General features: G+C 41.0%; 1 protein-coding gene across 7 annotated transcripts in view; it reads right to left on the bottom strand.

The window, feature by feature from the left end:
• Nucleotides 1-24,889, bottom strand: part of Ltbp1 (latent transforming growth factor beta binding protein 1) — a 397,974-nt gene that overhangs the window by 57,666 nt on the left and 315,419 nt on the right. For all 7 annotated transcript variants that reach the window (XM_052186373.1, XM_052186374.1, XM_052186375.1 and 4 more), the window contains 4 exons: nt 23,830-23,952; nt 21,850-21,972; nt 14,524-14,646; nt 5,834-5,959 (listed from right to left, as the gene is read on the bottom strand). In XM_052186373.1, coding sequence (XP_052042333.1) covers nt 5,834-5,959; nt 14,524-14,646; nt 21,850-21,972; nt 23,830-23,952 — 495 coding nt within the window. The remainder of the gene's footprint in view (nt 1-5,833; nt 5,960-14,523; nt 14,647-21,849; nt 21,973-23,829; nt 23,953-24,889) is intronic.

Below are 24,889 nucleotides of genomic sequence, written 5' to 3'. Positions count from 1 at the left end.
CAATAACTAACCATCTATAGGTTTGTTGTGAAGGTCAAATGAGGCAAAGGCACGAAACACAGCATAGCACCTGGGTCAGTGAGAACTCCACGAATGGCCACTAGTGGCTGTCAGTGCCATGACTGGGTCTACTCCCTGTCCACTTGCTCAGGGAGTCCAACATAATTGTCGAAGTAACTGCTTCTAACATGATGGGTGAGGCAAAACAATTTAGATCTGAAATATGAAAATACCTCGTGAGAACTTCTCATGGCCTAAAAAGACCTCTCAACGTTGATGATACCAAAAGATGTCAAAACAGGTGGTACCAGTCATGTGCCAAACGCCTGTGTGTCTGTTCCCATTCTCCGGCTTTGCTTTTTGACAATGCCATGTCTATTATTTGGTTGCAAGGAAAGTATGGACTTTTAGCAAGAGATCATTTGCCTAATCTGGACTTGTAAAAGGATAATAGATTCTAAAGATGATGAGGAAGTTCTTGAAACTTCCGCTTCTATGATTTTTCTCTAGCAACTGTTGATACATCATCAATCGACACATGGAAAAAATGGGTTCTAGGCCTAAAGCTAGCTTATTCCACAAGATTCCCTCAGCTCTCTCTCCCACTAATGACTTAAATATCCATTTTCTCTCATGATTACTGAAGTGTATTCCCAGGAGGAGTGAACAGGAGGAGTCTGTTCTACACTATGTATAGAAAATGTACCTCCAAGTCAAACACACAGCACACTTGCTTCTGATTTATTATTTCCGGAGTGGAGCTGTCCAGTGATGACAAAGCTAGCCACACGTCCAGAGTCACCCTTTGATTCACATTGCTGTCACCATTACTGATACGCTTCAAGAAGCCACCTGTCAGATGAAGGTTTATATATATTCTCTTTTCTGGATGAATATGAGAGCATGGAGTGGTTTGTTACTAGTACCAAGAAGGGTCTCTATAGGTCTACAGTGGTAGAATTTAATTTTGTGGAGACTGAGGGGAAAATTCTATATCTCCGAGTTTCAGCTAGATGCTGTAAGAAATCCCCTCTCTGTCTTGACAATCTCAAATTCTCAATCATTATCAGAACTGTCACAAAGACTAGGGCAAGTTGGCCCTCACTTCTTCACTTTGGAGTGTCATTATAAGAAGTCAGAAATAATGGCAGCAGCATTATTGTGGGTGGGAGCTGAGCAGTAACAAAGAATTAAAACAAAAGACTTTGATCTTTTCTTTCCAATGGGGGTAGGGGCCAATGGCAGGCATGCATTTGTTTTGAAAGCAGATTTTGCTTCCAAGAGCAGTTAGTTGTAGATTCCCAGTGAGGTTATATTTATTCCCATAATGCCTTGCTTCCCTTGCCCTGTCCCCAGCATCTCCTACTCCCAATACTCTGGAGAGGTGCATTGGCTGTCATCATGGAGCCTGCACTGGGATCATTCAGCCAGAGCCTACACTTTACACAGGGGCTCATACTCAGTGTTGTGTGGCCTTGTTTTTTATTCTTCTGTGGGGAACAGAATTGCTGACAATGATAGGGCAAAGGCCTTCTGCTTGTCCCTTTGAACCTTGACTATTTACAGATGGTGCTTTGCCACACAGAAAAGACCAGCTTAAAATTAAGAGGCATTGAATACCGATCTTTGACTCAAACACACGGTTTTTTCATGTTCACTTACAGAAACAGAGCAGCCAGTTTTGTTGCCATCCTCAGCATCTCCCCAGCTTCCTCTCTGGCCCTAGATCTCATGGGTCCCTGAACTCAACTCCGCCTTTTCCTTTATTTACAGGTTTACTCTTCCCACTGTCATGGATCATTTACTCTTGTCTACTAGTTTATTGTCTCAAAAAAATGGAGTTCTGTTTTGGGTGGTGCTCACTGAAGCTCTTGGGTACTTAGGATTGTCATTTGCACATTGTAGGCACTTACTGAGTGTTTTTTGAGGAATAGGACTATAGGTTTGTGGTAGAGTGCTTACCTGCCATGTGTGAAGCTCTAAGTTTCATTCCCAGCAATTAAAATAACAAACAGACAAACGTACATTGATTGTTGAGTGAATGAACGAATGAATGAAAATGTTATGTGAATTATGAGATTTTTATAAAGGGTTTGCTGAACAGGAGTAAGAGGCCCACTTAGCAGAGCTGACCAATGGAGGACAAAGGGAAAGATCCCTGCATTCTGTAATTCTCCCCAGTGCTTTTCTATGTTGCTGGCTTCTTTGGATCCCTGTGGAACCAGTGTGGCCCTTGTATCATGTGAGTCAGCTGGAGGCCACACGAGGTCCAATAACATGTGATATTCCCAAACCCCACAGGATTACAACACAAATTCTCAGTGAGCCTTGACGCATGGTGGGAACAAAGCCAGAGGCAGAGTGAGGCAAAGTCAGGCAGCAGGAGAGGCTTTTCCCAGGGTTCCAGGGGAATCTGGTGGCTCCCAGGGTCTCTGCCCCTTTCCTATGCACACATGTTCTGCTAAGTCATTCCTTGAGCTGGTTAGTGAACACTGTGGTGAAGTACTATTTGTGCAAATTATAATTCCACAATAAAAAATAATAAATTAAAGAGCAAAAGAAGAAGGAGTTTTAAGTGAAGGGATCGAGTAAACTGGGTTATAAGAAGCTGATGTAAGGGAAATAAATAAACTCATTATCGTTTTCCACACAAGAACTCTGGTTACATAGTGAAAAGAATATAGCAGAAGAGGAACTGTATATAATTGAGAGACAACATGGAGGGACAGGGGACACAGGGAATTTATAATGTATTTATCATGTGATATACATCATGCTATGCCATGCAGTTATTTATATATCTATAAAGTGAGATTATACCGCATGTTATATATACGGTATATATATATTTTATATATTTATATATACGATATATATATATATATATATATATATATATATATATATATAAAATTGAACAATGTATACTATGGAATAAACTCCTGATTGACTTTGACTTCCCCCTCCTGTGATATCAGTGCCATACGAGCAAGAACTGCCTATACGGTGCCTTTAGAGCAGGGTCTGCACTGTACAGGCGTCCAGAATACTTCAATGAATGACTAAATACTAACTCACTCAGCAGCTCACCCCACTCCCGACCCCCCTAGAGCTTTGAGTGGCACTCAACTTCCTGCTTCCAGATGACACACCCAGGTAAGGGGATGAAGGACTGAAGACGCCCTCTTATCCCCACAAACCTGGCCATGCTGCTTCTAGTCATTAAGACTGAAGATTTGCCTCCTGACAGTCATTCAGTCATTAAGTCAGATACCAACAACTGTCCAGGATCTGGGGGATGAGGCAAGGGCCCCACATTTTTGGCTAGGCTGAGCCAAGTTCTCTGTACCACGCCTAGTTAGTCGCTTTCCTCTGGTTGAAACAAGTGTGTCACTCCCAGCAGTGACATGGCGTCAGCTGCTCACAAGGAAGCTGGTGAATGGATGTGGACCAAGAGTGCCAACCACTGCTCAGCATTAATTCAAACACTGTGCACACCAGCTGCATTGCCAAACCCTGATCACATGAGCCGCCTTTGTCCTACGCCACAGCCAGGGGTCGTATGAGGACAGTACTATTGCCATAAGTTGTAGACTTAATCCAACAAAAGAAAACTTGGACCAATTTAGTGTATTGGATTAATCCCTAAAAGCAAAATCCTTCAGGAACTTATTCAAGGAAAAAAAATGACATGCTTAATAATTAACTGTACTTCCATACATCGGCACGATATTCTAAAATTACCTTTCATTACTTGTAAAAAATGTCCAGTCTGGGGAATATGGAGGAACAGAGTGAGTATCAGAGAGCCAGGTGACTTACGAAGCATTAGATGTTTTCTAAAAAGCACATTTTTAAAGTCAGGCCCCTGCCAAGTAAATGACCAAACAAATTAGAGCTTCAACCAGATTAGAGTGATTATATAACTCCCAATTTGCAAAAATCAGTGTTTGAAAAGGTACAGGGTGAAAAAAAATGAGCACATCTGAAAGACAAATGCACACTGTTAACACTGCATCTGTGTGTTTAGAACGGCAGCTTCACAGACAAGCATGTGAGATAATCCGCCCTTGTTTTGAGCACCAACCAGCAGAGGTTGGCACCAACCAACTCGACCATGTCTCAGTGAAGGAGGTCTTCACTGCCTGCAATTTGGAGTGAAGCAAAGTGAGTAAGCCTGGATCTTTCTATAAATGTGGGGTTCTGTGACTCTGCCCCACTGACTGAGGTGTGGCAGCAGCCCTCTGGGCTCAGGGAAGAGCCTGTGCCCCCCAACAGCTCAGAGCCCCACACATACCCGTAACATAAAACACTAAGCCCCGAAGCCTGAGCTCCTTGTAAATCTCCCATCACCAACATGCTGCTGCCGCCTTCCTTCATTTCCCCACCTGGGATTCCTTCCAAACCCTTTACTCCATTTGTTCCAGCTCCACCCCGCACTATCTTTCTCCCATCGTAGCCAAATCTGGCCTCCATGTTTTGTCTGCTCAGCAGGAGAACAATTTCAACAATCTCCGTTTTATAAGATCAGTTTATTCCTCCCAATATAATAATTGGTTTCAGCTGAACCTGGACGCCGGTCCTGGGCCGGGTTCCACGGCAGTACTAGCAGCAAGAGAGCAGACACTTTCTGCTGCAGTATTCTTTCAGAGCAAAGAATTGCTTAGGCCTGGAATAGAATATTTGCAATGTACTTTTAAAAAACGCAGTCGAGTTTCAATAACCCAGATCTCAAAAAAAGAAGAAGAAGAAGAAGAAGAAGAAGAAGAAGAAGAAGAAGAAGAAGAAGAAGAAGAAGAAGAAGAAGAAGAAGAAGAAGAAGGAAGAGGAGGAGGAGGAGGAGGAGGAGGAGGAGGAGGAGGAGGAGGAGAAGGAGAAGAAGAAGAAGAAGAAGAAGAAGAAGAAGAAGAAGAAGAAGAAGAAGAAGAAGAAGAAGAAGAAGAAGAAGAAGAAGAAGAAGAAGAAGAAGAAGAAGAAGAAGAAGAAGAGAAGAAAATGATACAATGGACTTAGGATCGTGGCAATCGTAACTTACTTTTAAAAAGGCTCAGATGGATTATTCTACCATTTATCAAACTATAACGACAAGAAGCCTGTAAAACTACATGCAAGCATTCAGAGAAGCACAAACAGGACTTGGTGCAGTGTAAATGTCTTACAGTCTAATAAACCATTGGAGAACATAAACAATGTCGGCAAGGGAGGAAACGGATTGCCTCAGAGAAGAGATTGTCACCCTGTGGGTTGCGACCCTTTTGACAAACCTCTCTCTCCAAAAATATTTACATTACAATTCATAAGAGTGGAAAAATTAAAGTTATGAAGTAGCAATGACAATAATTTTGGGATTGGGGTCGATACATCATGAGGAACTGTATTAAAGGGTCGCGGCATTAGGAAGGTTGAGAACCACTCATTGGCTTAGAGGTAGGAAGATGAGAGGCATAATGTTGGATAGTCTCTGTTCCCAATGGTACTGAGAAATCAACCAGGATATTATGTTTTGTAAATAGAATAAACAATTGAAAAGAGAGTTACAGGAAACGCATCACGGTGTCTACCCAGAATGCTCAGCTCTGGAAGACTTCACTCATTAGTGTAGAAGGAGAACCACCTGTGGGTATTTTCCCCCCTAAAACCTTGGGTTATTCTACCTGTAAATGCTGAAATGGTTGAGCTATGATTTCCAGTACAAGTCACATTGACACACAGAAGCCTTGGGCCTTGAATTACAAATACCTTTTTAAGTCTTAGAGTCTTGTTGCCTATTCTATGGAAAGCCATATCTCAGCTTCTTTGTGTCAGAGTTATAGTTTCTTACGGATTCCCTTACCTTCACACGTACGGCCATCTGCAGAGATGGAGAACCCCTGTTCGCAGACACAGTGGAAGGAGCCTTGTGTGTTTAGACACTCCCCATGAGGTCCACAGAGTCCTGGCTGTGCACATTCATTGATGTCTGCAATTGAAAAGAGTGACAGTTAGACTCCAGAAAACCAAATAACCCTATTAAAAAATGGCGTACAGAGTTAAACAAAGGATTTTCACCTGAAGAACTTCGGATGGCGGAGAAGCATCTTAAAAAATGCTCAACTTCATTAGTCATTAGGGAAATGCAAATCAAAACAACCCTGAGATTTCACCTTACACCAGTCAGAATGGCTAAGATTAAAAATTCAGGAGACAGCAGATGTTGGCGAGGATGTGGAGAAAGAGGAACACTCCTCCACTGCTGGTGGGGTTGCAAATTGGTTCAACCACTCTGGAAATCAATCTGGCGGTTCCTCTGAAAACTGGGCACATCACTTCCAGAAGATCCTGCAATACTACTTCTGGGCATATACCCAGAAGATTCCCAGCATGTAATAAGGATACATGTTCCACTATGTTCATAGCAGCCCTATTTATAATTGCCAGAAGCTGGAAAGAACCCAGGTATCCCTCAACAGAAGAGTGGATGCAAAAAATGTGGTATACAACACAATGGAGTACTATTCAGCCATTAGAAAAAATGAATTCATGAAATTCTTAAGCAAATGGATGGAGCTGGAGAACATCATACTAAGTGAGGTAACCCAGACTCAAAAGATGAATCATGGTATGCACTCACTAATAAGTGGATATTAACCTAGAAAACTGGAATACCCAAAACATAATCCACACATCAAATGAGGTACAAGAAGAATGGAGGTGTGGCCCCTTGTTCTGGAAAGACTCAGTGAAGCAGTATAGGGCAAAACCAGAACAGGGAAGTGGGAAGGGTTGGGTGGGAAAACAGGGGGAGGGAAGGGGGCTGATGGGACTTTCGGGGAGTGGGGGTCTAGAAAAGGGGAAATCATTTGAAATGTAAATAAAAATATATCGAATAAAAAAAAGAGAGTTACAAACATTTAAAAAGAGATCTATTTTGTTTTCCACTAATACCAGTCATACAGCAGGAAAAACGTGGTTTTGAAAGGAGTCTACCTTTCTTTTGTGACCCAACTATTTGTCTATATAAGAGACCAGAAGACAAGTTAAACTGTCAGGAAGGGCAACAGTCTTAGGGTGACCCACATGACAATGGGCATTCAACTGTGTCAACCTGTAAAAATACAAATTCTCCAAGGTCCAACCCAGAGTTGACCCTGCCTTAGACATACCAGAACCTTGAGTAATATTAATAAGCAATGAGAATCAGACTCAATGAGCAACTCTACTGGAGCCTGTCACACTCGCTTTTCTATCCCCAGGATGTAGACTTCCTCAGGGCAAAGTCAGGCATGCCTTGTATATGGTATTTAGTTTATAAATGCCACTCCATAAATATCTGTTAGTTATATTGGAAATAAACTTCAATCTATACTTCATCAAAAATGAGTAATAGAAATAAAATAAAAGGAAAAGAAGGCCAGACTTTGTGATGATAGAAATAGGGAGGTTGAAGTGTTTACGGTAACGCTTAACATGCATAATATACAGCCAAAGGCCCAGAAGTCACCATATTAAGAAGATGTGGTAGCAGCTGATGGTGTTGGCAAAGCACATGAGCATCCTATGCTCCATTTGTCTTTCGCAGATCAGAGTGACAGAGGCGCTCTATGAAGTGTTAACATGGGAAGTTAGAAAGCAAAATGTCTTTTCAAACCAGTTCTAAATATGTTAGCCAAGAGTCTCCTCAACGATGACAACAGAGGAACCCAGAGACAGCTCACCTATTCACAGTAGCACTGGCACATGCAGTGCTGTGCACTGTGTACGCCTGGCTGGTTCACTTCTCTGTGTCTCTCCCCACTGTTTGTTCCTTGAAAAGGTCAGGATAGGTAAACTGTGAGTTCCTTCCCCTTCGTGCTGTATATCAATAATGCCATAAATATTTACCCACCACAAAAGTAATATCACTACTCTACTGAGGGAACAGTAATTGGCTTGGGTTCTTTTAGGGAACTGACATCACTAAAGTGATCACATGTCCTCAATACTCTCCAAGCATGTCCCTTTCTATCTTCTTGAAGTTTCTTAAGGTCGCTATTGCCTTTTACTAAAGAGGTCCTCAATATTTCTTCTTAGAAGTTCATGTTTGTTTCAATTCAACTGTTTTCTGAGTGCTTTCTACAAGTGGAATAAATAGGATGGGTCACTAGCAATTATGAACATCAGAATAATCAAGACCTATGCATAGCTAAACCCAGTACAGACCTGACTTCTTGATAGTGGCTTTTAGAACATGCTGAGCTACAATGTCTCTCTTTTCCATAAAACAGCACCCCACTTTCTGCTTATATAGGCCTTCTGGAGGCTCCTCTGCTTGGCCTGCTAATCCATGTGTAGAATAACTTGTAATAACTACTGATTCGTTGCTTTTCTTTATTAGCACTGAACTTTATATCTTTCCATAGCCACTTAAGTTAGATAGCTTAACTTACCTACTGATGAAATAAAGAAAGAAAATCACAGACCATCTAAAGAAATAATGAGCAGCATAGAGACCATACAGAACATGAAAAAGTCTTTTCAACTATCTTTCACAGAGGGACTTAATACCCAGGCCATATAAAGAGCTACAAAAAAAAAAAAAAAAAAAGGACATAAAACTAAACAACAATTTGATGGTTGCCATTTTGTCCTTTTAACAATGTCCTTTGCCTTACAGAACCTTTGTAATTTTATGAGGTCCCATTTGTAGATTCTTAATCTTAGAGCATAAGCTATTGGTGTTCTGTTCAGGAAGTTTTTCCCTGTGCCCATGTCCTCAAGGGTCTTCCCCAGTATCTTTTCTATTGGTTTCAGTGTGTCTGGTTTTACATGGAGGTCCTTGATCCACTTGGAGTGAAGTTTAGTACATGGAGATAAGAATGGATCAATTCGCATTCTTCTGCATGCTGACCTCCAATTGAACCAGCACCATTTGTTGAAAAGGCTATCTTTTTTCCACTGGATGTTTTTTTCTCCTTTGTCGAAGATCAAGTGACCATAGCCGTGTGGATTCATTTCTGGATCTTCAATTCTATTCCATTGGTCCACTTGTCTGTCACTGTGCCAATACCATGCAGTTTTTAACACTATTGCTCTGTAGTATTGCTTGAAGTCAGGGATACTGATTCCCCCAGAATTTCTTTTGTTGTTGAGAATAGTTTTAGCTATCCTGGGTTTTTTGTTATTCCAGATGAATTTGAGAATTGCTTTTTCTAACTCTGTGAAGAACTGAATTGGGATTTTGATGGGGATTGCATTGAATCTGTAGAGGGCTAATATCCGATATATACAAAGAACTCAAGAAGTTAGACCCCAGGGAACCAAATAACCCTATTAAAAATGGGGTACAGATCTAAACAAAGAATTTTCACCTGAAGAAACTCGGATGGCCGAGAGGCACCTTAAGAAGTGCTCAACATCTTTAGTCATTAGGGAAATACAAATCAAAACAACCCTGAGATTTCACCTTACACCAGTCAGAATGACTAAGGTAATAAACTCAGGAGACAGCAGGTGTTGGCGAGGATGTGGAGAAAGAGGAACACTCCTCCACTGCTGGTGGGGCTGTAAGATGGTACAACCACTTTGGAAATCAGTCTGGCGGTTCCTCAGAAAACTGGACATGACTCTTCCGGAGGACCCTGCTATACCTCTCCTGGGCATATACCCAAAGGATTCCCTGGCATGCAATAAAGACACATGCTCCATTATACTCATAGCAGCCTTATTTATAATAGCCAGAAGCTGGAAAGAACTCAGATGTCCCTCAAAGGAGAAATGGATACAGAAAATGTGGTATATTTACACAATGGAATACAACTCAGCAATTAGAAACAATGAATTCACAAAATTTTTAGGCAAATGGTTTGATCTGGAAAATATCATCCTAAGTGAGGTAACCCAACCACAAAAGAATACACATGGAATGCAATCACTGATAAGTGGATATTAATTAGCCCAGAAGCTCTGAATACCCAAGGCACAAATTGCATAACAAATGACTCCCATGTAGAAGTATGGAGAGGGTCCTGATCCTGGAAAGGATTGATCTAGCATTGGAGAGGAATATAAGGACAGAGAAAAAGGAGGGAGGTGATTGGAGAATGGATGGAGAGAAGATTTATGGGACATATGGGGAGGGGGGATGTGGGAAAGGGGAAATCATTTGGAATGTAAACAAAGAATATAGAAAATAAAAATATTAAAAAAATTAAAAAATAACCAAACAACAAATAGATCTTTTAGTCAATAAATGGTCTAGTGACCTGAATATGCAACAATATGAATATGGAAACAAACATTTGGAAAATCATTGAATGCCTTTGTTCACAGGGGGAGTGCAAATTAAAATTGCTTTGAGGTCCCATCTCATGTGTATCAGACATGCAGTCATCAAGTAAACAAATGACCACAAATACTTCTGAGGATGTGGAGAAAGAGGAACCTGTATTTATTACTAGTGGAAATATAAACTGGTTCAGCCACCATGGAAACCAACCTGGAGGTTAATATAAGTATTAAATGATCCAGCTATACCATTACTGGGAATTGGTATCTATTGGTACTCTTATGTCAATACACCACAGAGATATTTACACCTCCATATATATTGCCCATTGTTCACAATTGCTAGGAAATGGAACTAGCCAAGACATCCATCAATAGATGAATGGGTAAAAAAATATATGGTATATATAAATGTGATGGAAATTTATTCAACCATGAAGAAAAATGAAATCATGGCATTTTCAGGGAAATAGATGGAACTGGAAATCATTATGTTCAGAGAAATAAGCCAGACTCAGAATGACAAACACAACATGTTTGTTCTCATATGGGGTCCCTAGACCTTAATTTGTGCGTATGTATACACATGTATGTATGCGAGTATAAGTCATGAAACTTGGAAGGGGCCATGGGAGGGGAAATCTTAAAGGAAAGGAGCAACAAAGCAAGCATAATTGAAGGCAAATGACATGAAAGCAGAAGAGACATGGCTGGGGGTCAGGGCAAAGGGGCGGGGGACAAGAAGGCCAGGGAGGAATGCTGGGACCATGAAGCAGAAGGTATGCATGAATCTGCCATGATGAAACCCATTACTGTGCATGCTAACTTTAAAAGCCAATAAAAGAATAATTAGCAAAAAAATCAGTCCCGTTTTCTTGAAGGTTTTCCTCTTATCATTTTCATATAGGATAAGGAAATGCAGCTCATTTAATACTTGCTTATTTCTCAGTATGATTTCAGGTTCTTCCTTTTCTATAAGGCCTCTGATTCTTCTGGTTCTTCTGATAATCCATTACACTGGCAATCTGAATCCTAACCTTTGGACTTCAGTTCTGTCCGTCCCCCTCCAACCCAGCATCCAGTATCACCTACATCAGGTGACCTGATCGTTAATATCATACGCATGCTCATCCACCAAGCCCTAAGGGGGCTCCCTAAGATTTCCTTCTTGCTTTCACTCTTTGGTTCAATGAAATCCTTTAAAAGCTACCAACACTTTGCCGCTCTGTGTGGTAAACACTGTACACAAATATTTTGTTTTCAAAGAAGCAATTGATTAGCAAGGAACTGTCTAAAAAGTTTGACGACAGGAACCAGAGGCAAATTCCCAGACTTTTTTCCAGGAAACTGCTAAAAAAGAACAGCATGAATATCCAGAGCTAGAGAAACATATGCGTTCAATTTGGATAGTACTTCTTGAAGCATTCATTTCTGAGCTATGCCTCTGGTAACTCTGAGCTGAAAGCCAGACTATATTTAAGTTGGATTTCTTTCACGGGTCCAGCATGCCATAGAAATTCACAGTTTGGCATGTGCAAGTCAAAATGTGAAACTGAAGTGTGTTCTGAATCTCTTGCATACCCTGCCACATTCCTGAAGGGACTATTAACATGGAATTTCCATATTGTCTGCACATCACCATTAGTTTTGTGCGACAAAGAAAAATCGTAAGCACACTCCTGACTGAAAAAAAAAGTCTTCACTTCAGAACACTAGGTGAGGCTGCCAAAGTTTATGCCTATCACATGGCTACTCAACAATGATCCCTGGGTAGTAACTTCGTCATCTATTTCATTTTCAGCATTGAGCCCTGAAACCTGCACCTCTCAACGGAGCACTGACATAATCATGAGATTAGAGAATGGGGCACAGAATAGAGAGAACAGAGACCTGCCCCTGTGACAGAGCGAAAGGGAAAGATGAGCCTGCATACTCGCACAAGCAGTCTAATAGGAGAACATGAGCAATGGAACTGGTTCTTACACATCCCTTACACAGCACAATGGTTCAGAAATATCAGTGAGAAAGCGCTTGCCACCTAATCCCAATGACCTGAATTGGATCTCTGGAACTCAACATGGTAGAAGAAGAGAACTGATGATCTCTTGTCCTGTCAGCAAGTTGTCTTCAGACCTCCGCATGTGGACATGCATGAACATGCTCAAACATACATACACACATACACACACAGAGAGAGATTAAAATTAATTTTGTAAAAGAGAAATGCCTGTCATGTATTTGGACTCAAAGTTTTTCAGTCTGACCTGTTCACTTATTCTGGAAGAGGGGCTGTGACAGAGAGCAAAGTGAATTTATTAATGATTGATGGTCATTAACCACCATACTTTTGAAGTAGTCACATCTTTGAAAGTTGACCTCAAACCACAGACAGGAATTTTATGGACTGAGAGAACATGGTGCAATTAATGAATCAGATGACTGAGTGAGTTCTGGGGGGTTTGACTCTAGAAATGAAATGATAAAATGTTCAGTATGAGTTCTTGGGCCATTTGTGCTGAGACTTGGTTTTGCCTCTATTTAGCCAAAAGAAATTAGAAGAGAAAATATCAGTTTTCAGCCAAAAAGCCTATAATAAAAACCAGGATTCAAATTTCTTAGGTTTTTGAGTTTTTTTTTCTTTTCATCTCCTGGCATTTTTATATAAATCAAGATTAATTTTGTTTAAAGTTCTAAAATGGAAATATTTTGACAGAAACGTGTAATTTGAATGTTCCTTCTCCACAGCATCAAGTCTGAGCACATTTAACTTCTACACTGGAAAAACTGAAAAACCCAATTTCAGTTACTTCATTATGATAGCAAAGAAATACCTAATAGCAAATGAGGTATATGAAGTACATTTAAATCTGGGGATCAGTGAGTAAATTCATTCTAAAAGACCTTGAGGCAAAGGCCCATGTCTTTCACATAAGACACATAGGGAAATATGGCCACTGACATACAAATAAAGTATTATATGACTCTTGTACCATATCTCAGAGAGAAAGCACCTTCTCTGTCAATGATGTATTATCTGAAACATACCAGATAACCTTATCAGGGAAGAGATAGTTTGTGGAAATCAACAATCATCATCATCATCATTGTCATCATCTACATTATCGTATTTATTCTATTATTTTCTTTGAATATTATTCACAATTATATAATAGCAGAGGAACATAAAACATTTACTTGTGCATCAGAAATAAACATAGGTAAATGTAGATATAAGTATAAATTTTCAGTGGAAAATAAAAATGAATTGGTTAGTTGTTCATTTATTTTTCATTCATTCATTTATTTTCTTTAGTGTTGGGCATTGACCCCAGGGCCTCTTATATACTAGGCAAGTGTTTTACCATTGAGTAATGTTTCCAATGCCATGGACTTAATAAAACTGAGAAGTGCTATTAAACTTGTGGCAGCAGTAAGATGCAGCTGACAATATTGGACATAGGATCTACCCCAAAGTCAAACAGTAAGTCAAAATGTTTTCCTGTAGCAAAACCGTTTAACCTCATTGTCTTCTTGTGTTACAAAGCTGTAGGTTTCAAATCTCAGCTCCACCCCCTTATTCTAGAGGAGTATGCTGGTTAGTGTCTGAGTCTCAGTTATTTACATACAAATGGGATATATGGAAAATCACCTTTCATATTGCTGGAAGAATTGAAAGAAATACCCAACAGTGAATGCTCAGTTTAAGTTACTATGACAGTACATATTAGTACTTGGGTTGTATTACTGTCTTCTTATTAGCACTTGTGTCAGCTATATTGCTGTTTGGGAGAATAAATGTTGATAAGGACTTTGAAAAATATTAATTTCTATGCTTTCTTCTTTTAAGTAAATCATTAATGAATTTCTTTTGGAGGAAAGAAAGAAATGATAGATACTGGGCAAAAAAAGGCATCATAAAAAAGGACAAATAGTATCTTTTAGGCAAATAAAATACATTCATGATAGGCACAAACAAACTAAAAGATAATTGTGAGTCAAGTACCAACGAGGCTAGGCAATAGAAGGCCCAGGAAAGCACAGGCGACCTCAGAATCCTACAAAGTATGAGTGGGGCTCATAACACAAGCAGGCTTCGGTTAATCCAGTGTGGTTCCAGGTAAGACGTGCCTGTTTGATGCAGACCTCAGAAACAGTTTCTTATTAGAAAGTGACACCAGCACCAGTTACATATGAATAAAGCAAATCGAAAGCCACAGCTCACTGTCAGGAAGCAGTACGAACTGAGCAGCTAGGTGTGTAATGAAGGAAGGGGGCGTGTACCTTGACAGCCCGCATTGTCGTTCAGCTGGAATCCATCCAGGCACGTGCAGTCATAGGACCCCGCAGTGTTGATGCAGTCACCTCCCTGGCAGACACTGCTGTCCTCCAAGCATTCATTGATATCTGTAAGCCAGTACACAAGTTAGGGTCAAGCAAGCAATATAAGGAAGATTATACATGCTATATGTATACACACACACAATCACATAAACACGCAACCTATTTATGGTGCATGATTTCAAATGGATAGGTTTAAATGAGTAGGATATTTAAATAGATAGGATGTTTTAAATGGAACATTTTTGAAATAAGATTTAGCTTTTTTGTGGCTTTGTTATTTTAGCGAGAGTCCAGTTTGCTATGTAGGCCATTATGAAATTTCTGATCATCCTTCCTCAGCCTCCTGGCTGCAAAGGCTATCCAGGATTTTAGCTTCAAATCAGCACAGAAATGTTATACTTGAGACAGTGTCTAAGTGTGCAGCCTGGAACTCACAATCTTCCGGCTTCAGACTCCTGAGCCACTGGTAAATGTTTTAAACATTAAATGCAATTAACTGAAAGTGGAAGAGTCGCAATTTTTTATTAAATAATAATTTACTTGCTTGTGTTCTTCCTAATAGAGAATACATATTTTTAAAGTACATGCTGCTAAGTACGTCTTAAGCATACTTAAGCTCCTCAGGATCCGGTTTGAAAGTCCTTGGCAAGCTCCCCACACCAAGGGGAACTGTTATTAAAACCAGAACTCTAAGTGCCATTGTATAAAATAAAACAAAACAAAATAAAATAAAATAAAAAAATAAAAAATAAAACAATAAAAAATAAACACATAAGACATTAAACTGCCTTATAGGTTCCAAAAATTTAACGTAAGAATCATTACAAAAAACAATTAGCTACAAAGGAGTGTTGCTAAGTTTAGAGGTGATATGAATTTAGAGAAAAAATATGAGGACAAACAAAGGTCTTCCTAATGGAAAGAGCGTACTTGAAGTCTCAGCAATAGAATGTGGATGGGGGAACCTTTGTGTGAAATCAACTGGATCAGAATCCTAGTTGGCTCTTAGGGACTCTCATAAACAGATTGCATAGATTTTTAGCAACTACATATAAAGCATATGTCCAACTGCAAGTGCTTGACACCAACACTGAGTTCTGACTGCGATGATGTGAGACAGGTTTGGTGATGCAGAGACTCCAATCAGGCAGATGCTTCCAGGGACTGTTTATTGCCACGGTGACTGCTCGTCAGAGATCATCACCTCTAACACACTCCACAAGACCCCTCTGCTGTGTCTGTACAAGGTTTAAATAAGTAATGTTCAAGAAAGCCAAGGAACAAAACTTCCTTTGTCTCCTAACTAATTTGGCATTCATGGCATCTCTTTCAAGTAGTTCTGGCGCCTGCTAATGCAGAGGAGAATTTCAAGGGGGAAGTGAATATAGAAAGAGATATAGTGTTCCCAAAACTCTCCACCATCTTGCCCAAGGATGAGGATGCTGAATTTATGTTCATTAAACCAAATTAACTAAGGAGCTGCTATAGCAAAGGAGAAGAGACCAGCTCTTCCAGCTACCATAGCGGGTGAGGAGAGGGGGGCATCATCCCTGCACCCACACCACCTCAAGGCAGATGAGTGCAGCAGCTGGGCCAGCTCCGCTGTGCTCTTGCCCTTGGGGGTAGTTCACCTGTTCCTCACCCTGCCCCCTCAGTAGCTGCAGCACTCAGAAGAGTGACCCAGCACCTTGCTTGGCCAGGGCAGTCGAGTTGGCTCTGGAGGCATCAGTGAGGGCGAGCAGGCAGGAGGGCACAAGAACGGAGAGCTCACTCTGCCTCCTGCCTACTTGGGTAGTGGGAGGCTCTGCGCTGGAGCTGTGCTGGAGAGCTTACCCTGGTGGTGTGGATAAGGGAGAGCCAGTGACTGTCCAGCTCAGCTACCGTCCAAACCCAGATCCAGGGCTCTGGGTTGACCCACCCCAATATCTTTATCATCTGTGAAAGACTGAGATATGAGAAAGGGCCAGTCCTGCTGACCTAAGAAACCAGCACAGGATAACCCAGAGGACTCCTGTTGAGGGTCTATTATTAATGGTGTTCCAGAGACCAGAGGCCTGGAACCGGACCAAAGAAATGACTCACTGCAATGAACATTTGCTAGTGAAGATGTGTGGACAGAGGATATATTGTAGGACACACTGTAACATACTACAGCTTCCACGATGAGATGTTTTCTATGCTTTGTGTGTGTGTGTGTGTGTGTGTGTGTGTGTGTGTGTGTGTGTGTGTGTGTGTATGTGTATTTATCTGAGAGGGAGGTTGAAAAGGCAGAGGGCAGATATGAGGGTGTGGAGAGATGAACGGTCCTGGGGTGCATGATGTGAAACTCACAAAGAATCAATAAAAAGTTTTTTTTAAGAGTTTTAAATTAAGAACAAAGCAAAAACAATAGCAGGGAGGTTTATTATCCCACCAAGATCTAGGCCTGATGAGTGCTCCTCCATATTGGCAGTGCTCCAGGCACTGCTACTGTAAAACATAAAATATATCTGACATGCCATTCCAATGCAACTGCATCATTGGTTTCTGAAAAAGTCTTTCCACATCATCTGTTCTGAAGTATGACTTGCAATAAATATATTTATTTTAGAATCCCCCTCACTGCATCGAAGCATTGGCATATACACCCTACAACCATCACCATGGTTTTAGTAAAGCATTAGCATATGTACCCTACAACCATCTCCATGGTTACAGTACATGAATTTCCACCCCCAGCCATCCCCAAGTAGGATCCTTTTGAGTCTTTCGCATTACCAGTTTACAGTGTTTCTGAGACTCATCCAAGGTGCTCATTGTATCAAAAGCTCACTCTTCTTTGCCAAGTAGTATTTCATTATATGACGATAAGCCTGTTTGGTCCTTCATCTTTTAATGAATACTTGGACTACTGCCACTTGTCTACATCAAACATGCATGGGTCTGTCTTCGTGTGAACACGTGCTTTCATATGCTTTGGGTGAATTCCCGGAATTTACAATGGCTGAGTCTTAGAGTAGATTTACATTATTGTTTTTAGAAATTGCTTCCTAAAGTGGCTGGGCCATTTAGCACTCATTTCCCTTGGCATTGGAAGAGACATTCACTTGTTCCATATGTATTTGGTTAAATCCATAGCCAAGCATCCAATCCATTGGGCAAGTTGATCTTAACATCAACCTTTTTGTTCTTTATTTCTTAGGAAAAGAAGGTAACAAAGAGAGATGAAGTTAGATCATTAGCCTTAAATTAAAGAAAAAAATCTCTACTTGAAAAATGAGGCAAGTAAACCTGAACAACAAGAAATGCTATATAACCTAGCAATATGCTTCAGCATAAAGAAGTCTGTGAACAGGACTATTTAATAATCCAATTTTCATTCAGGTCAAAATCTGAGAAGAAAAAAAATAGCATTGTTTTAAGTGTTTGTAAAGGAACATACAGCTTTAAAAACTCTTAGTTATGATAGTCAAGTTTAGTGGCTGTTTTTCATTTATGTTCACAATATCACTATGCATGGCACATGATGGACAGCCCACCCCAGAAGCGGAGGCAGGAACTTGGAAGGTTACAATGACAACTTGGAAGGCAGCTTGTGTGGATTAGCGGGCTTGATGCCAGCTTGGGCTGACAGTGAGATCCTGTCTTCCTCTAAGATAAGGGAAGCATACCTTGAACATCAGCGTGTTCAACATGGGATTGTCCCATGTGGAGGTGTGAATAAAAAAGCTTTCGTAGGAGTAAAGAAACACATTGTCCACAAGGTGACAGTGGACTTTGGTCACTTTCCTCCACCTCTGCATTGGTAAATAGCATGGTCCAGTTTGGTCTTCTTTTGTATGGAAGTCATGCTTGGCTGACTCTGTATCTGTCTCCCTCCTTAAATCCTTTTCTATTTTTTTTTTTTTTGGCTCATCCAAAGCCCAGCTCTCCTCCTTCATTTGTCATTTCTTCCCTTCCCTCTGGTGGCTCCTACCCATTGATTCACTTGTATGTGTCACAAGGCCTAGGAGCTCTTCCCTCTTCCAGGAATACTTCCATGTGAGTGACCTCATTTAGTCTCACGGCTTTAAACACTATTGCAGATAGTTCCAGAGTCCAAGGCTTGCCCCTCAAGTTTAGATAATAACATTGAACTGATTTGATATCTACAGTTGAACTGCCGCTCTCAGATTGAAAACTGAACATGTCATGTGGAACACCTAATCTCCACAGAGTCTGCTCCTTGGGGTATCAACACCAGCCATTACTTTGAATGCAATGACTTCTCATAAATATTCACAAGTCAGGACGTGCGGAAACTACTACTCCCCTTATTTAAAATCATCCATCTTTGGGACTCCATACATATCCCACTTTGCAATAGCTCTGGGCATTTAACAAGCTATGTTTTTTACTTATTTATCACACCTCCTGTTAGCTTCCTCACTAGAATGAAAGTAATCCCATGAGAGCAAGGATTTCCAGTTCTTATAGATGCACTGTACCTAGAATGCCGGCTCCTACCATCCAACACTAAATGATTGTGATGAATGAGTACATAAGTGGATGATTCTGACTTGAAAAAGAAAACTATGACTTTTCACTGTTTTGTGGTTGTTGTTGTTGTTCACATATTAATCACAAAGGAATAAGGGGCTCAGGATGATAATTAAGTGCCAAATTATGTTCTGAGACTCTGTGAAGAAGCCACAGGTAGCAATATTAGGGAGCTGGGCAACAGGAAAGGGAAGGTGTGGGATTAAAGTTAGTGCCTGAGAACCTATCAGGTCAGACACAGAGCCTTTTGTAAGCTGAAGACCCTAAGAACTGGGACAAAGGGGTCCCCAGCATAGAAATTCTGAACATGCTGCTCACACATGGACAAAAGCATGTGGTTTCCGAGTCTCAGAGGAGGCCAGTGGGCCTTCAGGAACGTGCTAGGTTTCCACCAAAAATTTAAAAAAACTCACATATGTAAATATAAAGTCTAACAAGAAGGATGGTTCTTCCTTCCATAGCTGTGAGAGGTGTGTGAACATTCATAGCCAATGCATTACGGCAAGATACACTCCACAGTGAGGGACGGAAACAGGGCTAGGTGGGAATTAGCAGGCTGAAGTGCTAATGTAGTTTCAAAGGGAGCTCTGAGCTAGCTGGATGGACTCCAGTCCTATTTATAACCCAAACACTGGGGAAATTAAGCCTGACTTTAAGAGAAATGAGCTTCATTATACATCCAAAGGAAAATTTCCTGTGGAATGTAATTATATCTTATAAACATATATTAATAATAAAGAATATGTTGGCTAAAGGTTTTTGTTTGGCTTGCCATACAATGGATGTTTTTAAAATAAAAATCTTAGGCGTTTTGATGATGTATGTACATGTTTTAAAAAGCCAGAAGAGAAGAAATTACTCTCTGGTAAATACTATCAAAATTTCAGGCATAGTTGGGGCTGAAGAGATGGATTAGTGGATAAGAATACAAGCTGCTCTTTCGGAGGACCTGGGTTCAAGTCTCATTACTGACACGGCAGCTCCCAAGTCTGTAACTCCAGTCCCAAGGGATCTGATGCTCTCTTCTTGCTCCCACAGGCACTGTGCACACATGATGCACAGACGTACACACAGACAAAACAATCATACCTACAAAAAGTTTTGAAAATTCAGGCAGGCCTGGTAACCTTCTTGCCTTGGACCTGAAGCAAGTCGGAAGAGTGTAATGGTCAGTTCGGGTCTCTCATATGTTTGAATGGACCATGCTGCTTACTGACTTCCAAAGAGAAACTTCTACAGCTGGCTCTCCACAACACAGAGTTCCCTTCATCACAACTGCCACTTCTTCTGTTGACGCAGTCATGTCAAATCATTGGCCCATATATAGAATATAATCCAATTTTTCAGATATCATCTGGCTTATAACTTACTTGATTACTTGTCTTTTTTTATTAGAAATACCAATGATGCCAGTTTTTGTCCATATCATTAACCCTTGAAAAATATTACCTTAAGTAAACTAAAAGCTGACTTACTGGTACATAGACAACACACATTTTAAAGCCATTGAAATAAGGCTAAAATTGGCCCCCTAGAAGGACTGAGTTGTTTTATACTCCTGGTAGCAGCGTAGACAAGGAACTCAGCCCCTTTGAGAATACTTGTACCAAGTTGTCTCATAAAAAATGCTGCACATGCTTGGCCTTCAGGGGGGTTTTGAACAACTGGAGCGGCAGCTATCCCAAAAGCTGCTGTCTGTAGGAGGGATATGTTCTATTAGCTGGGCTGCCTTATCTGGCCTCAGTGGGAGAGGAAGCACCTAGCCTCACAGAGACTTGAAACGCCAGGGTGTAGGGAGATGCCCGGGGGAGCCCCAATCCACCAGAGGGAAAGGGGAGACAGGAGGGGGAAGGAGTGTGGGAGGGGTGACCAAGAGGGGGCAGTGAGCATAATGTAAAGTGAATAAGTAAAACGATTAAATTACATTTTAAAATGCTGCACACTATAATCCACAATGGCTTTCCCCCAGCTAATGGAGCTAGAAGTGAAAAGGATGTTGGCCCATTCATTCAAAGTCCTGCCAGATCATTCCTGAAAATGGTTGTGGTCGTTTGAATAAATCCATCTACCCTTGTCTGGTATTTTGGTTGCAGTAACAAGAAAACTACCATTACTCCTCACTCTGATACACAGATGCTGTGTGTGAGACACAGTTTGGGCTCTTGCTTCTGGTTTCACCACTGACAAGTTACTAATGCACTAAGAGGCAGGTGAACTGGGAACTGGTTCCTAGACGATCCCCAAATACATGGAATGTTCTTGAGGGATGAGCGGGTGGCGAGAGAGAAAGAGGGTGTCAGGAGAAAATACTTCTGTGTATGAGCTGTCCATGTAGCCTTGAACACCTCGTACAGGCTCCAAGCCACACATTTCAATGCTAGATGTGTAGGGTACCTTGGAGAAGTGTTTTATACAGAAAAAAAGTCAGCTCTTAAAAGCCTTCAGCTGGGATGAAAAATTAAGCTGAGTTTGCTTGTTTGGGCCATTTGGAAGACAGTCTTGTACAAACGAGGTATTACAGTTCAGAACCACACACCCAGATTAAACTATCTATCACTGGTACAAAGGAGATCTGCAGTCTCCTCTCTTCTCTGTCCCATTCAGATGACACTGAAAGAAACACATTTTACAGGGAGCTAACCCTCAATTACGAAGGCAAAAGTCGAGCTCCTACACAGCAGGTACAAAGACGCCAGATTGCCTCAGATGGTCACATGTTCTGGTCCTGAGGCAGGAGGTGATACTCACCCTCACAGTGGTCTCCAAGCACAGATGCTCTGTAACCCTGGTTGCACACGCACTGGAAGGAGCCCTCTGTGTTCCTGCACTGCCCATGAGAGCAGAGGTGACGGTGCTCACATTCGTCAATATCTGTGAGCAAAACAGCACAGAGGAAGCCATCATTTGCCTCAGAATAGGTACAGCGGTTTCTGGTTTACAACTGAGCAAAACCTTTCATTAAGCAATGCACACTGAGATCAAATTAAAGGCCATTCTACAATAGGGGGAATTCTGAAGAACTTAAAAATGTAAACTGCCTGTACAAGTAGGTTTCACTATTTAAACATAGGTAGCAAATAGTTTGCTGTAATTTGTGATACATTCAGTTTTATTACTGGGTTTGAAAGCGCACAGGCTTATAATAGCCTAAAGCAAAGGTCCCCAAATTGTAGTACACAGGCCAAACCTAGCCTGCTAGATTTAATACCACTGCATTTGATGCCACTCTGGGTAGTCTCACATTTGGCTCATTACAGAAAAGATTTGTTGCCCTCTGTTCTTTTGTAGGACAAGCATCTGCATCATCATTTGCTTGCATTTCTAATCTACCTACTGGGCTCTGAGCAATGAGGCTTCATTCTTTAATACGTCTATTTGTCTGTTCTCATCTATTCTCCATCTCCTTAAAAACAAAAAAGACATTCTGGTCAAATTTAACACCCTCTCCCTCGCTCCCATCATTTGCTGTTCCACCTTGCTACTCATTCCTGCTTGAGACAGACATCCTAAACTCGAGTAGCATTTGTTTCAGTCACATGATCCTGAGTTCAGATACTCCAGTCACATGATCTGAAGTCCAGATACTCGCCTGGCATGTATCATAGCCACACTTATATGACACAGAATATACTGCATGAATCCAAATACTTCACCTTCATCGTTACAATGGAATAAGAGACTTCTTGGGGCAGAGGTTATGTTTAGCACATTCTTTATGATGCCTTAGATAATGTCCTTGCTGTGGGTAGGCACTCCGGTCACATTACTTGCAAAGAATATTTTTTAACATTTAAAAGCATTTATCTCTCTCTCTCTCTTAAATCATTTTTGCAAGTGTAAAATGTAATAAGATGTAATAAGTATAAAATGTATTAAGATATAACACACGTTATCAGCGCCCACAGGAATCAGGCTCACTTTTCTTACACCCTGAGGTAGTCATATCTTTGATTAGATTATCAGAGCATTCAGCCACTAAAGTAAGTTTTTCCACATTGATAATCTGGCTCATAGGTGGTTCTGACCATATCTGACTATTCTCTGACTTTGACCTGAGAGGCTTTGCAAAGGTCTCTGAATGAGTTAGCCTCTATCCACTCATTTGTAGTAAATGGGTTCTGGGATTATAAAGATAAAGACAGTAAGTGGGATTCTGGAACAAGTTGCTTAACTTCACCGTGTGTATGAGTGTGCCCGTGCATGCCCTGCCCTTGCTCACTCCTAGGCACCTAATGCTCTAGAACAGGACACCTGTGGAGGGCTACCACAGTGATGGAGGTGCTTCGGCACTGATTCCCAGACACTCACTTCTCCAACACTATCAGTGCATGGGTTTGTTTATGAAATAGTCTTTATCTCTGAGAACAGGGGGGCAAATTATTTCAGTGTTCCAAAATCAGCCAAAAAAGTATTGAAGCTAAATACATACTGAAATTATTAACACGCTATAGCATAATGCCAGGCCAACACAACGACTTTCTAATTGTGAAATCCCACAAAAGGTCAGAATGAATTTAAATGATTAAATGGAAACTACTTTATGGACTTTTCTTCTTAAGTCTGATGCTTAGCTACCGGCCACCAGTATCTTATTTTTCTACTTTAACTCACTTCATTTTGTTTTATTGGCTTGTCTGACTTCTGTGGAATTACCTGGGTTTCTGACACTATAACAACCTAGGCCGGAGCACTCACCTATCTCAGCAGTTCACCATGCCACACACATACCTTCGCATTGGTCTTTAGCTGCTGAGAGCTGATAGCCCTGCCCACAGGTACACCGGAAGGAGCCGTCAGTGTTTTTGCACTGCCCATTCATGCATAGGTTCCCTTGCTGACATTCATCAATATCTGTTAACATAAATGATGTCAATTAGCTTTCCGAGATTCCCCCACAGGAGAACATGGTAATCCCAACAATGTGGTCTGGGTTTATTGTCAACAATAGTACTTTGGCTAGGCACTAGAAACTTTACCAGTCTAGTGTGTTGAAATGTGTAAGTTCAATGATTCCAAAAGCAAGTTACAGCTCTGCACGGTGTACTCTAACACTTCAAATAAAGCATAAAGGCAACATAACAGCTTAGAGTTGAAAATGGAAGGCAGAACATGAAGAACACAGTAACAGCTACTAGATTCTGTAGGCCCGCTGTACATACGAAAGACAGAAACAAAGCAATCAGTGATAAACAAATACAAATCTGGGCAGGTACAGAAGGCAACAGAAGAATAAACTTTCCTTATAACTTCAACGATAAGGTCAAAGAGTTGTGTTCTCAAAGTAACATGGACACCATCAACCACGGAAGGATTGTGATGGATGATGATGATGGGAGACTGAGAGAAAGTGGTGCTTGAGGATTTACTATAGAATGCCTTCAGTGAGCCCGGCACAGGCCTGTAATTCCAGCATTTGGGGAGGCTGGGCTAGGGAGACCATGACTTCCATCTGTGTGGATATACAGCGACAACTTTCCTCAAAAAAAAAAATCCTACACAAATATTGCATGTTTTCTTTCATATTATAAATGTACCTTGCTCTCTCTCTCTTTCTCTGTGTATCTGTATTTCTATGTATGTACACATGGACGTGCACATATGAATGTGTATTTAGGGCACAAATGTAAAGATGGGAGGATAGGAGTGATCTCAAAGGGAGTGGAGGAGAAACCGGAGAGGGTGATAGAGTGTGTGCGCCGTGATGCAGCAGAGAGCAATATTCTGGGAAGAATCAGAGTAGAGAAAGGGAGCAGAAGGGAACAGTGAAATGTGCCAGCAGTGTATGAAA

The sequence above is a fragment of the Apodemus sylvaticus genome, chromosome 6 (assembly GCF_947179515.1).
Source record: "Apodemus sylvaticus chromosome 6, mApoSyl1.1, whole genome shotgun sequence".
NCBI lineage: Eukaryota > Metazoa > Chordata > Mammalia > Rodentia > Muridae > Apodemus > Apodemus sylvaticus.
Note: the sequence above shows the minus strand (reverse complement) of the source record. Positions and strands in the feature narration are given on the sequence as shown.